This window comes from Mesitornis unicolor, unplaced genomic scaffold (genome assembly GCF_000695765.1).
Source record: "Mesitornis unicolor isolate BGI_N332 unplaced genomic scaffold, ASM69576v1 scaffold12995, whole genome shotgun sequence".
NCBI classification, from domain to species: Eukaryota; Metazoa; Chordata; class Aves; order Mesitornithiformes; family Mesitornithidae; genus Mesitornis; species Mesitornis unicolor.
Window position 1 is genome coordinate 3,809 of NW_010187565.1, and position 18,643 is coordinate 22,451.

General features: G+C 51.1%; 2 protein-coding genes across 2 annotated transcripts; both read left to right on the forward strand.

Moving 5' to 3' along the window:
- Positions 1-2,792: 2,792 nt before the first annotated feature.
- On the forward strand, positions 2,793-5,021 carry LOC104541434 (keratin, type I cytoskeletal 42-like). Its single transcript, XM_010185494.1, has 6 exons — positions 2,793-3,038; positions 3,416-3,498; positions 3,758-3,914; positions 4,004-4,165; positions 4,447-4,572; positions 4,707-5,021. Exons 1-6 carry the CDS (start codon positions 2,865-2,867, stop codon positions 4,965-4,967), a joined length of 963 nt encoding a protein of 320 aa, XP_010183796.1. The 5' UTR covers positions 2,793-2,864; the 3' UTR covers positions 4,968-5,021.
- Positions 5,022-13,027: 8,006 nt separating this feature from the next.
- On the forward strand, positions 13,028-18,083 carry LOC104541435 (keratin, type I cytoskeletal 13-like). Its single transcript, XM_010185495.1, has 8 exons — positions 13,028-13,612; positions 14,556-14,638; positions 14,829-14,976; positions 15,234-15,395; positions 15,807-15,932; positions 16,086-16,312; positions 16,585-16,730; positions 17,737-18,083. The coding sequence occupies exons 1-8, from the start codon at positions 13,028-13,030 to the stop codon at positions 17,760-17,762; spliced, it is 1,503 nt and encodes a 500-aa protein (XP_010183797.1). The 3' UTR covers positions 17,763-18,083.
- The last annotated feature ends 560 nt before the right edge of the window (positions 18,084-18,643 follow it).

Here is an 18,643-nt window from a genome sequence, read left to right on the forward strand (position 1 = left end):
GATCTCCTCCCTGGGGCACATCATGCTCTCTGCACTTCACATGCATTCGTTCGAGACACAGTCCTAAGCCTTAGAACATCCCCAGATTACTCTCCCTGCGGGGAGTCTAATCAGTCTTGCTCATTTTCGGTGCTCTGTGCAGTGGGGCAACCCTTGGACATACGCCACAGCACCCACCCCTGCCCCATCCCTGTCCCCCTGCAAAGCACAGCACCAGACGCAGAGGTGAAGCTGAGGCTGAATTCCTGCCTCTCCGTGCTTCACAAAGCTCATGCAATGGGAACGGCTCCTGTGCCTGGGGGAGGTTTTTCTGCTCATTTCTTACTCGAAGCAGTGATTGTTCCCAGTCAGGCCTGCGCTGCCGTTCCCAAAACGCTGTCACTTCCCTGTGGCCCCCAGCTCAGTCGGGCCGGCTCCACGCAGGCATCGCCCGGGGATGCTGCGCTCAGCAAATCCCATCTTCAGCTTCAGTCTGGCAGGCAGCAAACGCCTTCTGCAAAGAGCCCTCTATTATGTAGATACCGTCATTAGCAGGTCTCCTGGTTAAAAACATGAAAATCTCCTGTAATGAAATGAGGGCTGTAACCCCTCTGGTTACAGGTCTGGAGGGATGCTCTGGTGTAAAAGCAAGAGCTGCTGTTAATAAAGATTTCAAACTTGAGAAAGGAAAAAAACTACCACGAAGAACACACAAATCCAGTAAAATCAAGAGTGAAATCCTTATTCCCCTGTAAAAAGCTGTAGAAATTCTGTTGACCATTAGCTACAGAGACCCATGGCAATGCCTGACGTTCAAAAGCGAAGGAGGAAACGCGGACATCTCTGTTTAGTTTTCAGTAATTGGAAAAAGCCTCCATTCATCAATGTTTTAATTTTTCTCACTGAAAAATGAAGGACTGTATGTGTCTCCATGAAATGAAATTAAAAGTCAGCTCAGCATTGATTTTACAGTTCCTGTATGGAAAAAGGCAGATCCTGCCACGTTCTCCTCCCGATGCCCCCTGCACATTCATGGGGCTCAGTGGGCAGAGGGGCTGATCCTGACTGTGCCCCAGCATCAGCACCACAGCACCACGGCACCACCGCAGCACCGCGGCGCAGGCTCCCCTCGCTCATTACAGCTGTAACAAAGTGTGGACGCACACAGGATCCACCCCACATTTAAGGTGTCCTGGATTCGCAGCGGCCAGATAAAATCAGGACTAATGAACTCACCCAAACGGCACCAGCAGCATTGCTGAGCCCGGCTGTGCCTGACGCATCCTTTGTGCGCTGTGCCCTGCTGAGCTGCATGCCAGGACCAAAGCTGAACAACACACGGGTGAAAGGCAGCCAATATTAGCATGGCTGTATTCATGTTATTAATAAAATGAACAGCTCACCTGACAAAACATTTTAATTACTTTCCTTCTCCCCTAGTTCAGCATTCCAAGACTGAAAAATAGGCTTAATAACTTTTTTTAAAATTACCTTTTCTAGTGTTTCGTTGGTGGTTTGTTTGTTTTCCTTTTATTTTTTTCTAAATGTAACATATTCCCTAGATTGCCTTTGGAGAATGTCCATGGTGCTGGTTGGAAATGGGTCAGACCTGTACAGGATCAGGCTGCTTCTGAAATTCCCCACATAATTCACAATCTTATGAAACACCTTATGTGGCTGTGAATATTCATAGTTGACTGCAACATCTGGTAAACAGGAAATATCCATTTCTCTTTTACTTTGGATAAATATTTGAATATTTTGTCTATCCTGGAAAGCAGCAAACAAATACCATGGGATTTCCCCTCTGAAAGGAGATGTTTTGATGGATGTGGGAGAAAAAGCGGTAACAAAGAGCCACTGGCACTCTCCAGGGCGATCTCCTGCTCTGCTCCTCAGAGCATCCCGATGTCCAAGGACGCAGACCGCCACAGGTCCCCACTCAGACCCTGTGGAAGGGGACAGCCCCAGCTGTGGTGCCCAGGCAAAGGTGGCACAGCCCGGGGTGGTCGCTTGGCTCCGGTCCCCAGGGTCGCCCCGCAGCTGCAGGAGGGGGCACAGAGGGGCCCAGCAGGCACCGGCGGATGGGAAGGATGGCTTTCCCACAGCTCTCACTTTCCAGGTAGACTCGCCCACGTCAGGGATGGGTAATTGCTATGGTGTTTTGTTCCTCAGGCACTCCTGGGTATCGTTGTTTTTTGTGCCACTGTAGTTCGGTTGTCATCACAAGTCAGACCTGATGATTCAGGAAGTAACATTTTTGATGTAGTTTTGAAACACGCTTCTGTTAACCAAAGCATCTTTCTGTTGTGGGATTTCTGGAGACAAACGCCTTTGGGGAAATATTTCCGGCTGGAAAAAAGGAAAACGAGCCAGGTGACAGGCAGGAAGAACAAACAGCCCTTCTCCTGTGGCACGGCCAGGAGCAATGGTATAAATAGAGGACTGGGGACAGAGGCATCGCAGTCGGATCCCGCAGTGCTCACACGTCCTGCTCTGTGCTCGAGTGGGATCGTCGTGCGCTCAGGATGAGCTGTGTGGTCAGGCAGGTCATCACGAGCTGTCCCCAAGGCCGGGGCAGCACAGGCAGCTTGGGGGCTGGCAGCGGGAGGAAGGTGTCCTCCTCCTCCTCGGGACGGCACGCTGCCTACGACTGCGGCGCGGGGGGCAACTTTTCCGGTGGCAGTTTAAGTGAGGGATTACTTGGGAAGCAGCTGAGCACCGGCAGTGCCACCGGTGGGAGCTTTGGGGCCACCCAGAGGGCTTGCTCTGCCCTGGGATTTGGCGGTGCAGGCATCTGCGCCCGAGGCGTCGGCGGGGGCTTCACCAGGGCCAGCGCCGGCTGCGGCGATGGGATCCTATTTGCTAACAACGAAAAGGCGACGATGCAAAACCTCAACGACCGCCTGGCTTCCTACCTGGACAAGGTGCGGCTCCTGGAAGGAGACAATGCCGACCTGGAGTGCAAGATCAGGGAGTGGTACGCCAAGGTGGGGCCCAGCTGCGAGCCCCGTGACTACAGCTGCTTTCACAAGGAAATTGAAGACCTGCAAAACCAGGTAAAGCACTGCCTTTCAAGAAAATTCTGCTATGTCTTTGGGCTTTGCTCTCACGTGGGGATACACCAGCGCCAACGGCAGAGGCCATAGCTATGTCTCTGCAGTGCCTGGGAAGCAATATTTTATGTGAAGCGGATGGTTTGGGGGTGAAGGACACTGCATTTACAGAGAACAAAGGTTTCAGCACTGCCTGCTCCACCGAGCTGGCACTTGGGTTTCCCAATCTGATGCCATCTCACTGATTAATAATGCCAATATATGGAACCATTATAAAATGAGTATATAAAAATCCATCCTAGGTGGATGCTTCCTCCAAGGCCTTCTGTAGTCAGGAGAAGCCCCAAGCCCAAATCTCCCTCCTGCATTTTCTGTTCCAGATCCTCTGCGCAGCCATGGATACCAACAAAATCCTGCTCAGCATCGATAACAACAGGATGACTGCAGACGACTTCAGAGTGAAGTGAGTGGGGTCCCGTGCTGGGCTGGGGTCCGCACTGCACGTGGATGGGTCGGTGAGTGACAGGGATGGGGATGTCCTGAACCTCTGCTTGTCATGCTGCTGCATTAAAATGCAGGTCTGTGGGAAAGGCGAGCGCACCATTGACGATGTCCGTGGCATTGTGTGTCTGAAGTGAAAGGACTTGGTGTTAACAAACTGAACTGCAGGGCTCGCTGTGGTTTGAGACACGCTGACCATCTTTTTCTGTCTGTGGCTTAAGGTACGAGACCGAGTGTGGTCTCCGGCAAAATGTGGATGCGGACATCTGCAACCTGCGCCCCGTCCTGGACCAGCTGGCCAGCTGCAAGACCGACCTGCAGCTGCAGTGCGAGGCCCTGACGGAGGAGATGTGCTGCCTCAAGACCAACCACGAGGAGGTGAGGCTGCCCCTTGCCCTCAGAGAAATCACAAGAAGGAAAACCCCCCAGTGTGACCATGGCTGATCTGGTCCATGTGTTCGCTGCAGGAAATGAGCTGTCTGAGGAAGCAGGCAACCGGAGATGTGAGTGTGGAGGTCAACGCCTGCCCTGGCCCAGACCTGAGGAAGATCCTGGAGGACCTGAGGTGCCAATATGAGATGCTGATGGAGCGCAACCGCAAAGAGACTGAGCAGTGGTACGCCTGCAAGGTACGACGTGCGTGCAGACCGGCTCTGCTGCTGGGGGAAAAGGGGAAAAGGAGACATTAACAACTCACAGGAGACTTAATATCAGCAGTTCTGTCAAGGATGTGCTCTGATGGTACTGCCTGCTTTCAGTGCTCTTTGCTCACGGCAGAGAAACTGCATGGTGTTACAGGGTCACAGCAGAATAAATGGGGCTCAGATCTGGAAATAACGAGCAGTGCGGTGAAGGCCCTGGCCCAGCTGTGGCAAGGTGAGGAAGGGGCTGCTTTTCTCTAACTTGGCAGGTGGAGGAGGTGAATCTGGAGGTGATCACAAGCAGCCAGGAGATCGAGTCAAGCAACAAACAAGTCACTGAGCTGAGACGTCAGCTGCAGGCCCTGGAAATCAACGTCCAAGCCCAGCTCACCATGGTGAGTGATGCCCCTTGATCCCACCTCAGGCTCCCCAGCCCTCCTGGGGAGCTGTGTGAGCACAGCCATACCCGGAATCAGAGGGGCCGAGCTCACCACGCACCCCGCTCCCTTTGTGTTCTTTCCTTTCTCAGAAAGAAAACCTGGAGTCCTCTCTGGCGGAAACCGAGTGTCGCTACAACAAATACCTGGCTGAGCTGCAGAGCCAGATCTCCTGCGTGGAGCAGCGGCTGGCAGAAATCCGCGCAGAGATGGAGTGCCAGAACCAGGAGTACAAAACCCTGCTGGATGTCAAATGCCGCCTGGAGCAGGAGATCCAGACCTACCACTGCCTGCTGGAGGGCGGGCAGCAGGACCTCATGTACGCAGAGCACGGACAGACCCGCGCACAGTAAAATTCATGCTTTGACTTACAGAGATACGAAAATGTGTGATACAAACGGTAAAAGCGACACTGTGGTGAGGAACCAGTAGGGACCTGTTACCAGACAGGGCCTGTTAGCAAACCGCGAGGCATTTGAGGATTTGGCTCTGCTCAGTGTCCAGGGATCAAGCCAGAGACCGTTTCCTGCTCCTGGGCCGGTCCCCAGTGCTGTCCCAGGCCCCCAGGCAAGGCCCAGCAGCACTGCCCCCCACTAGGGGTGGTTTTCACCCTGCGCTGGGCCAAGTCCTTTATGGACGTTGTCATTTAACTTTCATTGGCTCTGCCACAGCTCAAGAGGACTGGGGACTGGCAGTTAAATTAACTGAAACAATAAATTACCTAAACATCTTCAGTTTCACACAACAATTTTAATTAAAGTTTTGGGAAATTTAATTTGTATGCAAAGCAGTTGGCTCTTCCCTGCCTACCACTGCCTGAGATTTTGAAACAGCGAGGCCTGCTGTTAATCTCATAAATGGTGCATACACACATAACCGGCCTGAGCACCCACCTGCTCCATCAGTCTGGAGAGGTATTTTAACGGTGCTGCCCTGAGGTGGGCTCTCCTGCACTCTCCAGTCCTCAGTTAGTTACATGAAAATGTTTTGTTCCAAAACACCAGTTGCAGCGGCTAAAATGATGCTGTCAGAGCTCAGCGCAGAGACCCTGGTAACCCTGGGTGTGTCAGGATGGAAAAGCAAGAGCTGCTCACAGATGGGTAGGACGGAGGGCGTGATAATTGCTGCTCCTAACGACCCCGAGTTGGAAGGGGAAATGGCCCACAGTGACCGAGGGGATGCAGCAAATGCCACTGCACGAGCAGCTGCGGGTCACGGGGCAGAGCCGCAGGGTGGGGGTGCGGGGGCTTTGTCACCAGAGCTGTCTCCTTTCCAGAGGGTCGGTGGGAAGAGGAGTCTCTGCCACAGCGGCTGGAAGGAGCGGGGGGCTCAAAGGCAGCCTGTGCCAGCCGTGCCTGCCCTGAGCCGGGCCGAGGAGCTGTCAGCAAGGTGAGGAGGTGCAGGTGAGGAGGTGTGAGGTGGTGCAGGGTGAGGTGGTGCAGGGCGAGGTACTGCAAGGTGAGGTGTCCTCCAGCAGCCCGTAAGAGTGCCCATGAGTTGCTCGTACCTGGGAAGAGGAGGATGAGGGATCTCCAGGATTTTCTGGGTGATGGAGAGGGGCTGGAGGGAGTTTCTTTTCCCTGGAGAGAGGCAGCGCAGGGAGGCAGACATGCAGCATCACGTTGTGTCTGTTGGCAGAGCACAGGGATCAATGGGCTACGGTGGAAAGCAGTGGGGAGGGATGCAGCTACGGGGCATTTAGAAACCTATGCATAGAAAGTATTTTTGATACTGGGGGGTTAACAGTAGTGAATGCGTTTAAATAAGACCTTCAGAACAACACGAAAATGAGGAACTGGCAGAGGAGATCTGTCAGTCACAAGTCTTTCACCAAGTGCAAAACATTGAGCAAGCTGGGGAGAAGAGGGAGAGGAGAGGTCGATGCCAGAGCAGGGGATGCAAGGGAAAGGCACGGCACGCAGAGGAGCCCTCCACAAAGCACCGCTGCCTGCTGTCCCTCTGCAGGTCACCGCAGACCCGAGCTCCCTGCGCGCCCCCTGCACGGCCCCGAGGAGCCTCGGGAAGAACAAACCGTCTGGAAAAAGCAAGGCAAAGCCACCCCGGCAGCTCTCGTTCTGCTTATGGCACCCATCGGAAGGGACCCTGCAGAGCGGCTGCCCTTGTGCCGCCCACGCTGTCCTCATCCTCTGACACCGCTTGATCCCACCCCTGCGCCTCACCGGGCTCCTCTGTTCTACAACCACCACCGCTTGTCTCGAATAAACCTTTGCCGCTACTGACACAGCCTGGAACCTGGGATATAATTTCTGCAAGTAAATTAACACACAAGTATTTAAAAAATGGTGATGCAGATAGTTATACCTTTGGTTAGAAATCCACCTCTGATCTAAATCTGCAAGTCATTAAAAATTAAAAAAAAGCACTGTTCTCATCTGCTGTGCTGCTCCTGCTGAAGGAGAGGATGGAGGAAAGGGAGAGGATGGATGAAAAGGAGAGGATGGAGGAAAGGGAGAGGATGGAGGAAAAGGAGAGGATGGAGGAAAGGGAGAGGATGGAGGAAAAGGAGAGGATGGAGAAAAAGGAGAGGATTGGGGAAAAGGAGAGAATGGAGGAAAAGGAGAGGATGGAGGAAAGGGAGAGGATGGAGGAAAAGGAGAAGATGGAGGAAAGGGAGCAGCTGGTGCTTGCAAAGGGACATTTGCTGCTGGGGAGGATGCAGATGCTGAGACCTGAGGTAGAAGGTGGTGAGGAGAGAAACATCCAGGGAGGACGGACAGAGCACAGGGAGGGCGCTTCAATGCAGTCGCAGAGACGATCTGCTATTGAAGGAGACAGCTGAGAGAAAACCCAGTTTCATTAAAGTAGGTGTGTGCTAATAGAATAGAATGTAACATAATCTGTGTTACATTATATTACATTTAATACACAGCAGCTTGGAGTTATTATGAATGTGCAGTAACAGGATAAAATCAAGAACAACAAGTTTTCCCAAATAATTCTGAAGTAGTAATTTTGAAAGCAGGGCTCTGCTGGACTCGACACACCCTTCTGGTGGAGGAAAACCATTCCCAGAGAAAATGCTAAATAAAGAACCTCTAGGATTTTAAAAAAAGGCAGACAGGAAGAACCAGCTGGCAACATGTGGGAAGATAAAAGGGTGAGACAAATTAATACGTGGGAGAGACATTTTTTAGAAGTAAGATACAATAAACAGCCTGAAAAAAAAATATGCTGGCATTTCATTACCACAGAGAAAGGAATTATGGGCACAGTGAGGAACACGACTGTGTTTTGCTGCTTGCGCAAGCCCAGGCTCAGGACCTGTCCCTCCTCCTGCAGCAGCGCCCGACACGCGTGGGGCTGGGAGCGGTGCTGGGGTCACTGCTGCGGGGCTCTGGGGCCTCTCTGTGCCCAAATACTGAGGACTGACCTGACTCTGACTGAAGGTTTCCAACGGGAAGAGTTCAGGGCATAGGATGAGGCTGGATTCATATCCATTTCTAAAGCAAGAAACAGCTCAAACGTTTCTGAATGACAACAAGGGACGCGGCAAAGCCTGGCCACCGACAGCTGTTCTCTTGGCAAGGATGGATTTCTGCCTCTTGCTGCAGGTCTCTGCCCTGCAGAAAGCCCGGTCTGCCCCTGTGTCACCTCCCGTGCTCTGAGCTCTCAGCCCCAAGCCGCAGCCGTGTCCCTGTGTGCACAGCAGAACAGAGGGACAGGGGCTGTAACCACGGCCCAGCTCCACAAGGACTCTGAGGTGGTCTCCCCCCATCTCTGTCCAAGAGACTCTCGTTAGCCCTGGGGGTAATTGATCTAATGAGCTTCTGGACAAGGCTCTGTGTTAAACACTTTCTCTGCTAAGTTCTGCATCTCCTGTGCCTGCAGCACTAATTACATGACACATTTCAGTATTATTTCACCTGCCTCAGTGTTTACTTTAAGGTCACAGCATTAAATGCAGCGCAGAAATAAAAAGATGCCCTCACTGCCCAGTAAGTTTATAAAGCAGACAGCGACAGGAGATGGTGACTGTGGAAATGGCACAGGAAGAGATGGGGAAAAGGTGATAAATGAAACACAGTGGGGACAGTGCCTGGGACAACCAGACAAGCTGAGATGTGGGACACGACTGCAGGGAAACCTCTATCAAATGCCACATCCCCACTCACACCAGCACGGCAGCACAGCTCCTATGGGCTCCTGCTGTTCACTTTTATGTGCAAATCCTGTAAAGGAAGAACCTCAGAGACTCAGGGTGAAGGTATGAGACTGGGAGGGGAATTTAAAGATGAGAAGAGCAGGAGTGGGTGCCCCAGCAGGAGGTGGGGGGGGCGCAGCAGCTCTGTCAGCACCAGGACCACGGCCATCGTGGAATGTGTTGGGGTTGCTGCAGGGACGTGGTCTGTGCTGCATGGAGGGAGCGGGTACCTGGGGATTACAGCACGACTCGAAAAAACCCCTGAGTGAACACGCCAGAGGTTTAAGGCATCAGTGAAGAAACAAAACTAAAAGAGCCAGATCTGCAGATTGCCAGTGCTGGAAACCAGCCATGGGTTAAGGATGATGCTGCACAGGCAATTACACCGGATTACAGGCACTCTGCTGCTTTAATAGCTCCCATACTCCTGGGTGATGTAGAAACTATAATTTCTCTATAAAAGTCTATTTTATAAAATACACAGGTACAGTCTCACCCACAGTAACTATCTCTGGGGTCTGTATTTTTGTTTAGTGGCTTGTGTAACATTTATAAAGAATTACACAGATGAGTAAACTGCTACTGTAATCAAGCAGGAGATTTCTCAGCTCAGTGCACTGCATAATGTCATTTAAACTGCCAGTATGAACCACATATTGAAAGTGTATTGAAATTAAGAGACCTTTTAGCACAGGTATGAAATAAGGGTAAAAAGAAGGCGCCCTGGGGAAGCTCTGGCTGCTCTGCGCTGTGGCTGCCTTCTCTGCTGCACCACTGCATGGTCTGGAGCTGCGTGCAGGGTTCTGGTGTGACCCCAGCAGCTCTGGGGAGCCAGGGACTGTGGCTGATGCTGTGTTTTCACTCCCGACCTGCACTGCGAGATCGCTGCGGTTGTGTTATCCCATCAGCATCCCTGCCTGCCCTGGTACAAACTCCCTGGTGCTCCTCCGAGCCGTGGTAACTCCCAGCACTCCCAGAGACGCCAGCGTTGGGCTGCACTGGCAGCGTCTGGCAGGCGCTGGAGGGAAATTAAAACCCTTCACAAAGTGAATGGGGAAGATCGTGAGCTGCAGCGGGGAGAAATCTGCTCCTGTTCACCTCTGTGTTCTGCTGAGCTTCACCTCTAAGAAATGTTCAGAGGTAGACTGAAGATGTGAACCGTCAGCAAGAAAGGAGCTGAAGCAGAGCAATCACCTTGGTCTCTGAGGTGTATTTAAACCTGGGATGATGCTGTTACCAAACTCACGGTGATAATTATTTCACTTGCCTTACAGGGGTTTTGCTAAACGTGGTGGTATAAACCAGTGAGTCATTAGCCAGAAAAAATCATGGTCTGCATTTGAAAGATGGGAGCATGAGGTCTGGAGCCGGCTCAGTATCACATCAAAGAGGTGTTTAATAAGTGATGCCTAATGGCTATGATGCAAATTATTAATGGTAATTACAAGTGACAAGATAACATCATATTCCAGTGTAGTTGCACAAAGATCACTGAAGCAATGCTTATGAAAGCGAAGTTTGTCAAACGAGACACACCCTTGGTGTAGTTGACACAGGAGACATTATCAGCTCTGATAATAAAGCGTGGAGGAGACGGGCGGGCGCTGCAGAAAGGCCGTGCTCCCGCAGCATCCCTGGAGATGGAGCATCACCCCCTGTGCTGCCCATCACCATGTCGGTGCTGGCACCCACGACCCTGCAGCTGCTTCCAGACCTCTCCTGTTTCCCGTAGCCCCTGTTTGAGGCCCCTGCTCATCGCCCTGGCTCACAGCCCCCATTGCTTCCTTGACATCCATCTGTGCCCAACCACTCGTCTCCTCTTGTCTCACATTTAGGCTGGAAACCCTTCTGGCACATCCTTATGTCTTAGACTTGCACAGTCAAACACAGCTGCAGCTACCCAGCACATGAAAGAGAAAACAATACCAAACAGGTTTAAAATACAGCCTGGTTACTCAGGGACTGGCTTTTGGATGCATTTGCTGTATCAGTCACTCGTTCTACAACCCAGTGAAACTGGCAGGAGCCCAGTAAAGCTCCAAATAGTGTAATTATGTCCCAAATATGAGTACTTTGGAAGGATGGTATGAGTGTTTCTAACCTTCACTGGTAGAAGGTGTTTCGGTATCCTGTGGGCCTTCCAGCCAGGACACACGTAGAAGGCTGTTCAGTGCTGCAAACCAGTTTGTTTTGCGGAGTGAGACCCATTCCTTCTTCCTGTCAGGTACCTGCTGAAAGAAGCAGGTGTAGGTGCTCCTCATTCGCCCGTAAAGATGTGTCAATGTCTGCAGTGTCCCCTCCTAAACTCAAGGCTCTGGAAGGGAAAGAAAGGCAGCCCCAGCCCCGCTCGCTGCTGGTTGCTGTTAAGTAACTTCTGAAAACCTCCAGAGCAGAAGCAAAGCTCCAAGCAATGCAGCATTATATTAATTTCTGTTGGCTCTTACAGCCACACCCTGACTTCAATTATATTCCTCAAAACGATGGATGAAAGGCAGATTTACTCCTTCTTGCCTGGGATTTTCTCTCTTGTGAGCCTGGGCTGTGTGGGGAGCATGGGGGATGTGTTTTGGGGGGAGGATGGACTTGTATTTCAGGCACTGCAGTCTGAGCCGGGAATCCAAGCTCTGAGCAAATAATTTCTCTGCACCACACAGTAATGAATATTCTAGGATGCTGCCAGTCCTGGGTAGGCGTCTTTTTATCATTTCTGATCTAAACAAAGGAATATATTATCTCATTGGAGAGTGGAGAGTCCTCACACATGCTGGTGAGAAGATGAGCGCATCTCTGTGTGCTTGGGGACACTCATACCACAGTGACAGAAGCCACCTGCACACACATTACACCTTCCCAGCACTGTGTGAGAGGAGCTGAGCGTGGGGGCGCGGGTTTCCATGCCCTCCTGCCTGGAGGTGCTGGCTGCTCCCAGAGCACCCTGTCAGGCGTCTGCTCACAGCATTGAGAGTTATCACAGCTGCTTCTGTGCACATGGACACACTCGAGTCAGAGGTGCTTGTGAATGCTTGGAAATCCCACCCTGAGGGGAGCAACAGCTTCTGTCCCCCAAGAGCAGAGCATTCTCACCACAGCGATCTGCTGGGGAACGACGCTGCATGCTCCAAATGCTCCTCTGCCTGCTGCTCGTCAGTTTTGGGGTGTGCTCCCAGGGCCAGCCGGGCTGTTCTGACCCTGCTGCTGCTCTGACAACTCAGTTAAGAAATGCAGAAAGCTTTTCTCCTGCTTACTTTGTGCTCAGCACAATCTCAGTAATGGCGAAGAGCTGCTGGATCACATCTCAGCCTACCCAGGGAACTGGATCTATCACCCATGGATATTCCCTGTCCTGTCATCCCTTTCCTGTCATCCCTTGCTTTATCTACGATCACCACCAACTGAGGCAGCACGGACAGCAGTTACAGTGGTTGAAAAATGACTTCAGAGCAGTGCTTCATCCATTTCTGCTTACAGCGAGTCAGTGTGAGAACTGCACACACAGATATCCAGGGCCCTCCAGCATTCAGCAGGGCTGATCTTTGCAGGCTGTAAGCAAGGTGATTTCTTGTGTTTGCAGGACCAGAGCAACACACACCACAATTGGGGAACTAAGCCCACAGGGGGATTTCCTCAGTGATTGCAGAAATGTCCCAGTGAAGCATGGATCAGACCTGTTACTGTCACTGCTCTGGGTGACAGACACCACCACAGCCCTGGGCTTTTCACTCCTACAGTCACTGCTATTCACGCATTTCAGAAGTGAGAATTTATATTAATTCCCCATTTTTGTTCCACATACTCTACCATGACATGTGATAGAAAATGTTTATTGGACTAAGAATAAAATAAATACAAATTAATAAAAGATAAAAGGCACTTTGATGTTATAAATACCAATGCTGCTTCTTTGTACATAATCTAGGGCAACTTTCTTTCTTGACTTGTTGTAAAGTTTGCATCATACAAAAAGCTGATGACTCACAAAACATTATTTTACTTTTTGGAATAAGCTGCTGACATGTAAAGTATCTTCCTTGTGAACTGGGATTTCTAGAGGGAAACTGCCCATGGGCTATTTATTCTTGGCACAAACAGCAAGACTAGCCAGCCCCGTGGGAAGAAGAAACACCCCATAGGTGACACCCCCTCTGAAAGGTATAAATAGGGATCTGCGGCAACAAAAACCTGCAGTCTGATTCAATATCGAGCTGTGCATCTTGCTTTGGGCTTTGGCTTGGATCTGCAGCTGGCCCCAAAATGAGTTGTAGTATTAAGCAGACAACTGGCTCGCTCAGGGGCAGGACCAGCGGGGGCAGCTGTGTTATCGGTGGTGGTGGTGGCGGTGGAGGAGCACGGATCTCCTCCGTCTCTTCTGGAAGATACACGACCTGCGGGATAGGCGGGAGCCGAGGGTTTTCGGGTAGAAGTTACTGTGGGGGTGTGAATTATGGAGGAGGTCTGAGCACGGGCAGTTTGGTCGGTGGAAACTATGGAGGTGGCCTAGGAGCCGCTGTCCTCGGAGGATGCTCAGGCATGGGATTCAGCGGTGGCAGCGCTCGCTTTGGCGGTGGCATTGGAGGTGGCCTTGGCATGGGTCTTGGTGGAGGGGTGGTTGGAGGCGGTTTTGCTGGTGATGGCATTCTTCTTTCTGGTGACGAGAAGGTCACCATGCAGAACCTTAACGACCGCCTGGCTTCTTACCTGGACAAGGTGAGGTGCCTGGAGCAAGAAAATGCCGACCTGGAGTGCAGGATCAGGGAGTGGTACGCCAAGCAGGGCCCCTTCTGTGAGCCTCGCGACTACAGCTGCTACTACAAGGAAATAGAGGATCTTCAGAATCAGGTAACTGCACTTCTCTGCCGCTTTCTCCCTTGTAAGCTTCTCCATGGTGCTGGTTCCCAACTTAACGCAGTGATCAAGAGTAACATTGCAGTGCTGTATACTGCTTTTTGTAAACAGCCATTAGGGCAGCTGCCTTGGAGAGCCCCGGGGCTCACAGGTAAAACCTCGAGTGTTTGGATCATTTCCATTGCTTTTATTCATCAGATGCATTCAAAGGGGGAAATGTTGTGTTCTTGGAACACATCTGGACTGGCTCAGTCGTGTTTCTGAATCAGGTTTGTGCCAAGCTGTTTAAATAGATATAAGCCAAGAAAGCAACTAAAAGAGAAATAAATAATGGATTGCATTAATTTGCCTGAATATTTTATTCTGTCATCAGTCCTGCAGAATTGCAGTTGAATGTTATTTCCATTTTTTTTACAAGTTTACCCTTTCATATAGAGCTAGGAAATATAGGACATCTAATTAAAAAACAAGAAGAGAGCATTGCCGTAACACATTTTGAATATGCAATGTAAACTTAAAAACATTTGTTTGCAAAGTGTGTTTGGCAAAAAGTCTAGGAGGTCGATGCACAAAGAAAAAAGTGAAGAGAATCCAGGAAACAGACAGAACGAGGCAGACTTGTAACTGAGTCTTGAAACAAAGCGTTTAAACCTCTTGCCTGAAAGTAAGACTTGGACTTAAAAGCTGAGGTGGATTGTGGTGCTGCCAGACAACCCCAATTGCACGCCCCTGACTGTCTGCATCTGAAATCACATTTAAGCATTTTAATACCTTCACTGTACTTCACTGAATGCTCGCCCCTGCGACTCCCACGCTCCTCAGCTCCCCATGCCCGCAACCCAGTGTTTAAGTAAACAGTGTTTAAGGAGTCAGTGGGGATGAGGGATGAGCCTGGGGCTGGCGGGGAGAGATTCAACAGTGAATGTTCTTTTTCCAGATTGTCTGTGCGACCATAGACAACAACAAGATCATTCTGAACATCGACAATAGCAGGATGACAGCCGATGACTTCCGCGTGAAGTGAGTGCCCCCCTGTCGCCTTCCCCACAGAGCTGGCGAGGAGCTCCCAGGCCTCCCGTGGGCAGGACAGGGCAGAGGCTCTGCAGAAAAGCTCCCTCACCCGCTGCTCCTGAGCTGCCATAACTGCTGATGGTTCCAGGGGGTAAAGTCAGGATGTCCAACACTGACTGCTCTGTCCTGTGCACCCCAGGTACGAGACGGAGCTGGCCCTGCGGCAGAGCGTGGAGGCCGACATCAACGGCCTGCGCCAGGTCCTGGACCAGCTGACGCTCTGCAGGGCGGACCTGGAGGCACAGCTGGAGACGCTACTCTGCTGCCTGAAGAAGAACCACGAGGAGGTAGGGCCTGCCCTGCCCTGTCCTGTCCTGTCAGAAGGGTTCACTGCAGGACCCAGCACCCTCCCTCTCTGCAGTCCCCACCCCTGGGGTGATGGTTGTGGGGGGTAAGCAATTGATGGAGGGGACACGGTGACCCAGGAGCTGTGAATGTTCAAGAGGGTCCCTGCCAGGGGCTCTGCTCTTCCCTACAGGGGAACTCGGATCCCTCTGTTTTTCCCTTCTTTCTGAAAAATGACACGATCTGGGTGGTGTTTCAGGAAATGAGCTGTCTGAGGAAGCAATCGACAGGAGATGTGAGTGTGGAGGTCAATGCCTGCCCTGGCCCAGACCTGAGGAAGATCCTGGAGGAGATGAGGTGCCAGTATGAGACGTTGATTGAGCGCAACCGCAAAGAAGTTGAGGATTGGTACGAGTGCAAGGTGAGTAAATTCACACGGCTCTGCCTTCCCCAGGCTAACACCCAGGCAATGCTCCACAGCGATTTATTACCTGTTAAAACCACACAACACACACAGAGCACACTGGGACAGCCTTCAGCTGTGGTTTACACTGACCAAGTGACATGGGGGACACAGCCACTTTCTGTCCTTTCATGGGGTGACGGGAATTGCTGCGTGTTAGTGAGACTCGGGGTGAGAACCCTTCACAAACCAGTAAGCAGTGAGAAGAACTGGACAGCAGTGGTACCAGAAGAGCAGGAGGCATGAGAGTTCACCCAAACTTTTCCCATTTCATAGTTTTTGCTAGCTGCTCTGCTCTTCCTTTAATACTTAATCTGACTTACAGTAAACATTCCCTGAACACCTTTATTCTCCATTGGTGATTTTCAGATTGAGGAAGTGAATCGGGAGGTGATTACAAGCGGGCAGGAGGTAGAGACGTGCAACAACCAGGTCACGGAACTGAGACGCCAATTGCAAGCGCTGGAGATCGATCTTCAGGCCCAGCTCAGCCAGGTGGGTGGTGAGCGAGATTCCCGTGGTGAATGATGGTCACTGTGGTGCTGAGCTGGGGTACAGCTCAGCTCTCTCAGGTACAATTTGATGTAAGAACTCGTAGTTTCAGTGCAGTGTTTCTCACACCTGTATGTGTATTGTGTCACTTCTCAGAGGGACAACCTGGAGTCCTCGCTGGCCGAGACAGAATGTCGCTACAACAACCACCTGGCTGAGCTGCAGAGCCAGATCTCCTGTGTGGAGCAGCAGCTGGCGGATCTGCGAGCAGAGATGGAGTGCCAGAACCAGGAGTACAAGATCCTGCTGGACGTCAAGTGTCGCCTGGAGCAGGAGATCCACACCTACCGCTGCCTGCTGGAGGGCGGGCAGCAGGACCTCATGTAAGTATGCTCGAGATGCACCTAAAGATGCAATAAAATGCCTGTGTCCCAGGGATTTTACCATAGAAGTGAGCACAGCTGGAGGCACAGCATGGCTCCTTCACCCTCATGGAGCCACCTGGGTGCTGGGTGATCGATGGGGACAATCTGCTTCCCTGCCCCATGCCTGCCAAAAACGGAAACAGACTGAGAGCAGCAGGGACGATAAAACCCTGTAGTTCTCTTTCATCTGTCATTTCCTTTGCTGAAATGTTATTTTCCTGTCCTCTCAGTCAGCAAGGAGGAATTGGTCAGTCTTCGGGGCTAGGAGGAGGAGTTGCAAGAACGAGTGGAATAGGAGGAGGAGGGATCATCCGAACAAGCCACACGTACACGGCATCATCCCAGATGCCATCCTGTGCAGCTGCAGAGATACAAGGTAAGGACCACAACGCCCTGTGAGGTTTCCAGTCTTCTCTATGCCAACACAACCAGGACAGGCAGCAGCAAAGTTCACAGAGCTCACAGGTGCTGTTGGAAAGGTTTACTGTGGCTACTGGGGAATACACGATGGAGACACAGAGTGGCTATGACGAGTGAGAGCAGGAGAACTGCAAAAAGGGAGGAGGAGAAGAGGGACAGGAAGGAGAAGGACAGGGTCAGCAGATGGGCAAGGCACAGAGAATCTGGGGAAAGGACTGACATGAAACCTGGGACAAAGGAAAGAGCAGGAGAAAGCAGAGTGCCCAGAAGTCAGGAAAAAAAAAGCAGAAGTCATGGGAATACCAGCAGAAAACTGCTGGTGCTATTTCAGGGGGAAACTTCCAGCCAAACTGAAGAAAGAAAGAAAGGAAAGAAAAGAAGGAAAAGAAGGAAAAGAAGGAAAGAGAGAAAGAGAGAAAGAGAGGGAGAAAGAAAGAAAGAGAGGGAGAAAGAAAGAAAGAGAGGGAGAAAGAAAGAGAGAGAAAAAAGAGAGAAAGAAAGAGAGAAAGAGAGAAAGAGAGAAAGAGAGAAAGAGAGAAAGAGAAAGAAAGAAAGAAAGAAAGAGAGAAAGAAAGAAAGAAAGAAAGAAAGAAAGAAAGAGAAAGAGAAAAAGAGAGAGAGAAAGAAAGAAGGAAAAAGAAATACGGTGACAGTTGGTCCAGGAGGATGAGTGGCAGTGGGAGCACTGCTCCAGCCAGGGCCCGATGCCGTTCTCTTGCTGTTTGCTGCTGGGACAGGGTCTTGGCTTCCACCGTTTGGCAGTTTCATGTACAAGGGCAGACCGTGCTCCAAACCCCATCTGCCTGACTGGCAGGCAACAACCAGACCTTTCCAGGAAGGGACAGCGTTTATCTGAAATTCTAATTGAATTGGCTTGTGAAATGATCACCTGTGGGAATGACAGTGTGGGAAAGAATCTATTTTTGCCATAAACAAAGTAATGTTTCCTTTGATCTCTCCAGTGCCTTGCAGAAGGATTTGTGATTAAGTGAAGAAATAAGAATATCCCACAAGAGAACCCTGAAGCAGAGCCACAGATGAAGAGAGAGAATATTTACTGTACGCCTCTGCAAAGAGCAAGGAGCGTGCTCTTCTGTACTGCTCAGCAACGCTAAGCCATGTGTCAGAGGGATAAGCCGAGCGTTGGGCCGCATTCTGCTTTATTTTGCTATTTGCTTTTTCCAGTCTATCGCTGCGTGTGCCCAACCGCCGTGACCACTGCTGGAGTCACCAGTGTGGTCACTCATGTACCTGCTGGGCAAAAATGCCTCTAATAAAACTTTGCTTCTGCCTCAATGCAATCAAGAAACCTGTGTCTGGAGACTGAGTTCCTTTAGAAACCCAGTGCTGATCCATGCACAGGGCTCACCTGAACTGGTCAGGGTCCTCCTCCCCTGGGAACAAAGCTGCTGTGCCAGTGGGAGCCAGGAACGGGGCCTGGCTGAGCTCGCAGCTCCCTGCCAAAGTCAGCAGCGTTCCTTGCCCGTTCGTGCATGGTGTACACAGACAGATGGCTCGGGAGATGCCTGTGTGCTTCCCACAGAGCATGGTGCTCAAACACAGTTCTAGAAACATTTTGTCAGTCAGTGAAGGAACAGCTGGAGACAGGCGGCTCGGCCCCGTCTGGTGCTGACACATCTGGGCTGTGCCCCCTTGTACGTTGTGTTCCAGTCTGGGCACTGTGGTGAGCTTGAAGAGAAAACCTTCGTCTCCACAACTGATCAGTTTCTGCTGACATGGCTCATATTCTGACCTATCCCTTTCATTTTAATAGGAGTCCCATCGGGAAAAACACTGGAGGGAAAAGGTTTATTTCTTATCTATTTTCACATAGTGACTGAGTCATTTACTGGTCAGTAAACTCTTCTG

Bases quoted from the DNA above. Each gene is read 5' to 3' on its own strand.
- LOC104541434 (XM_010185494.1), top strand. From the start codon at position 2,865: ATGCAAAACCTCAACGACCGCCTGGCTTCCTACCTGGACAAGGTGCGG. The intron at 3,039-3,415 runs GTAAAGCACTGC...TTTCTGTTCCAG, and splicing joins TTGAAGACCTGCAAAACCAG to ATCCTCTGCGCAGCCATGGA. The intron at 3,499-3,757 runs GTGAGTGGGGTC...CTGTGGCTTAAG, and splicing joins GCAGACGACTTCAGAGTGAA to GTACGAGACCGAGTGTGGTC.
- LOC104541435 (XM_010185495.1), top strand. From the start codon at position 13,028: ATGAGTTGTAGTATTAAGCAGACAACTGGCTCGCTCAGGGGCAGGACC. The intron at 13,613-14,555 runs GTAACTGCACTT...TTCTTTTTCCAG, and splicing joins TAGAGGATCTTCAGAATCAG to ATTGTCTGTGCGACCATAGA. The intron at 15,396-15,806 runs GTGAGTAAATTC...GGTGATTTTCAG, and splicing joins AGGATTGGTACGAGTGCAAG to ATTGAGGAAGTGAATCGGGA.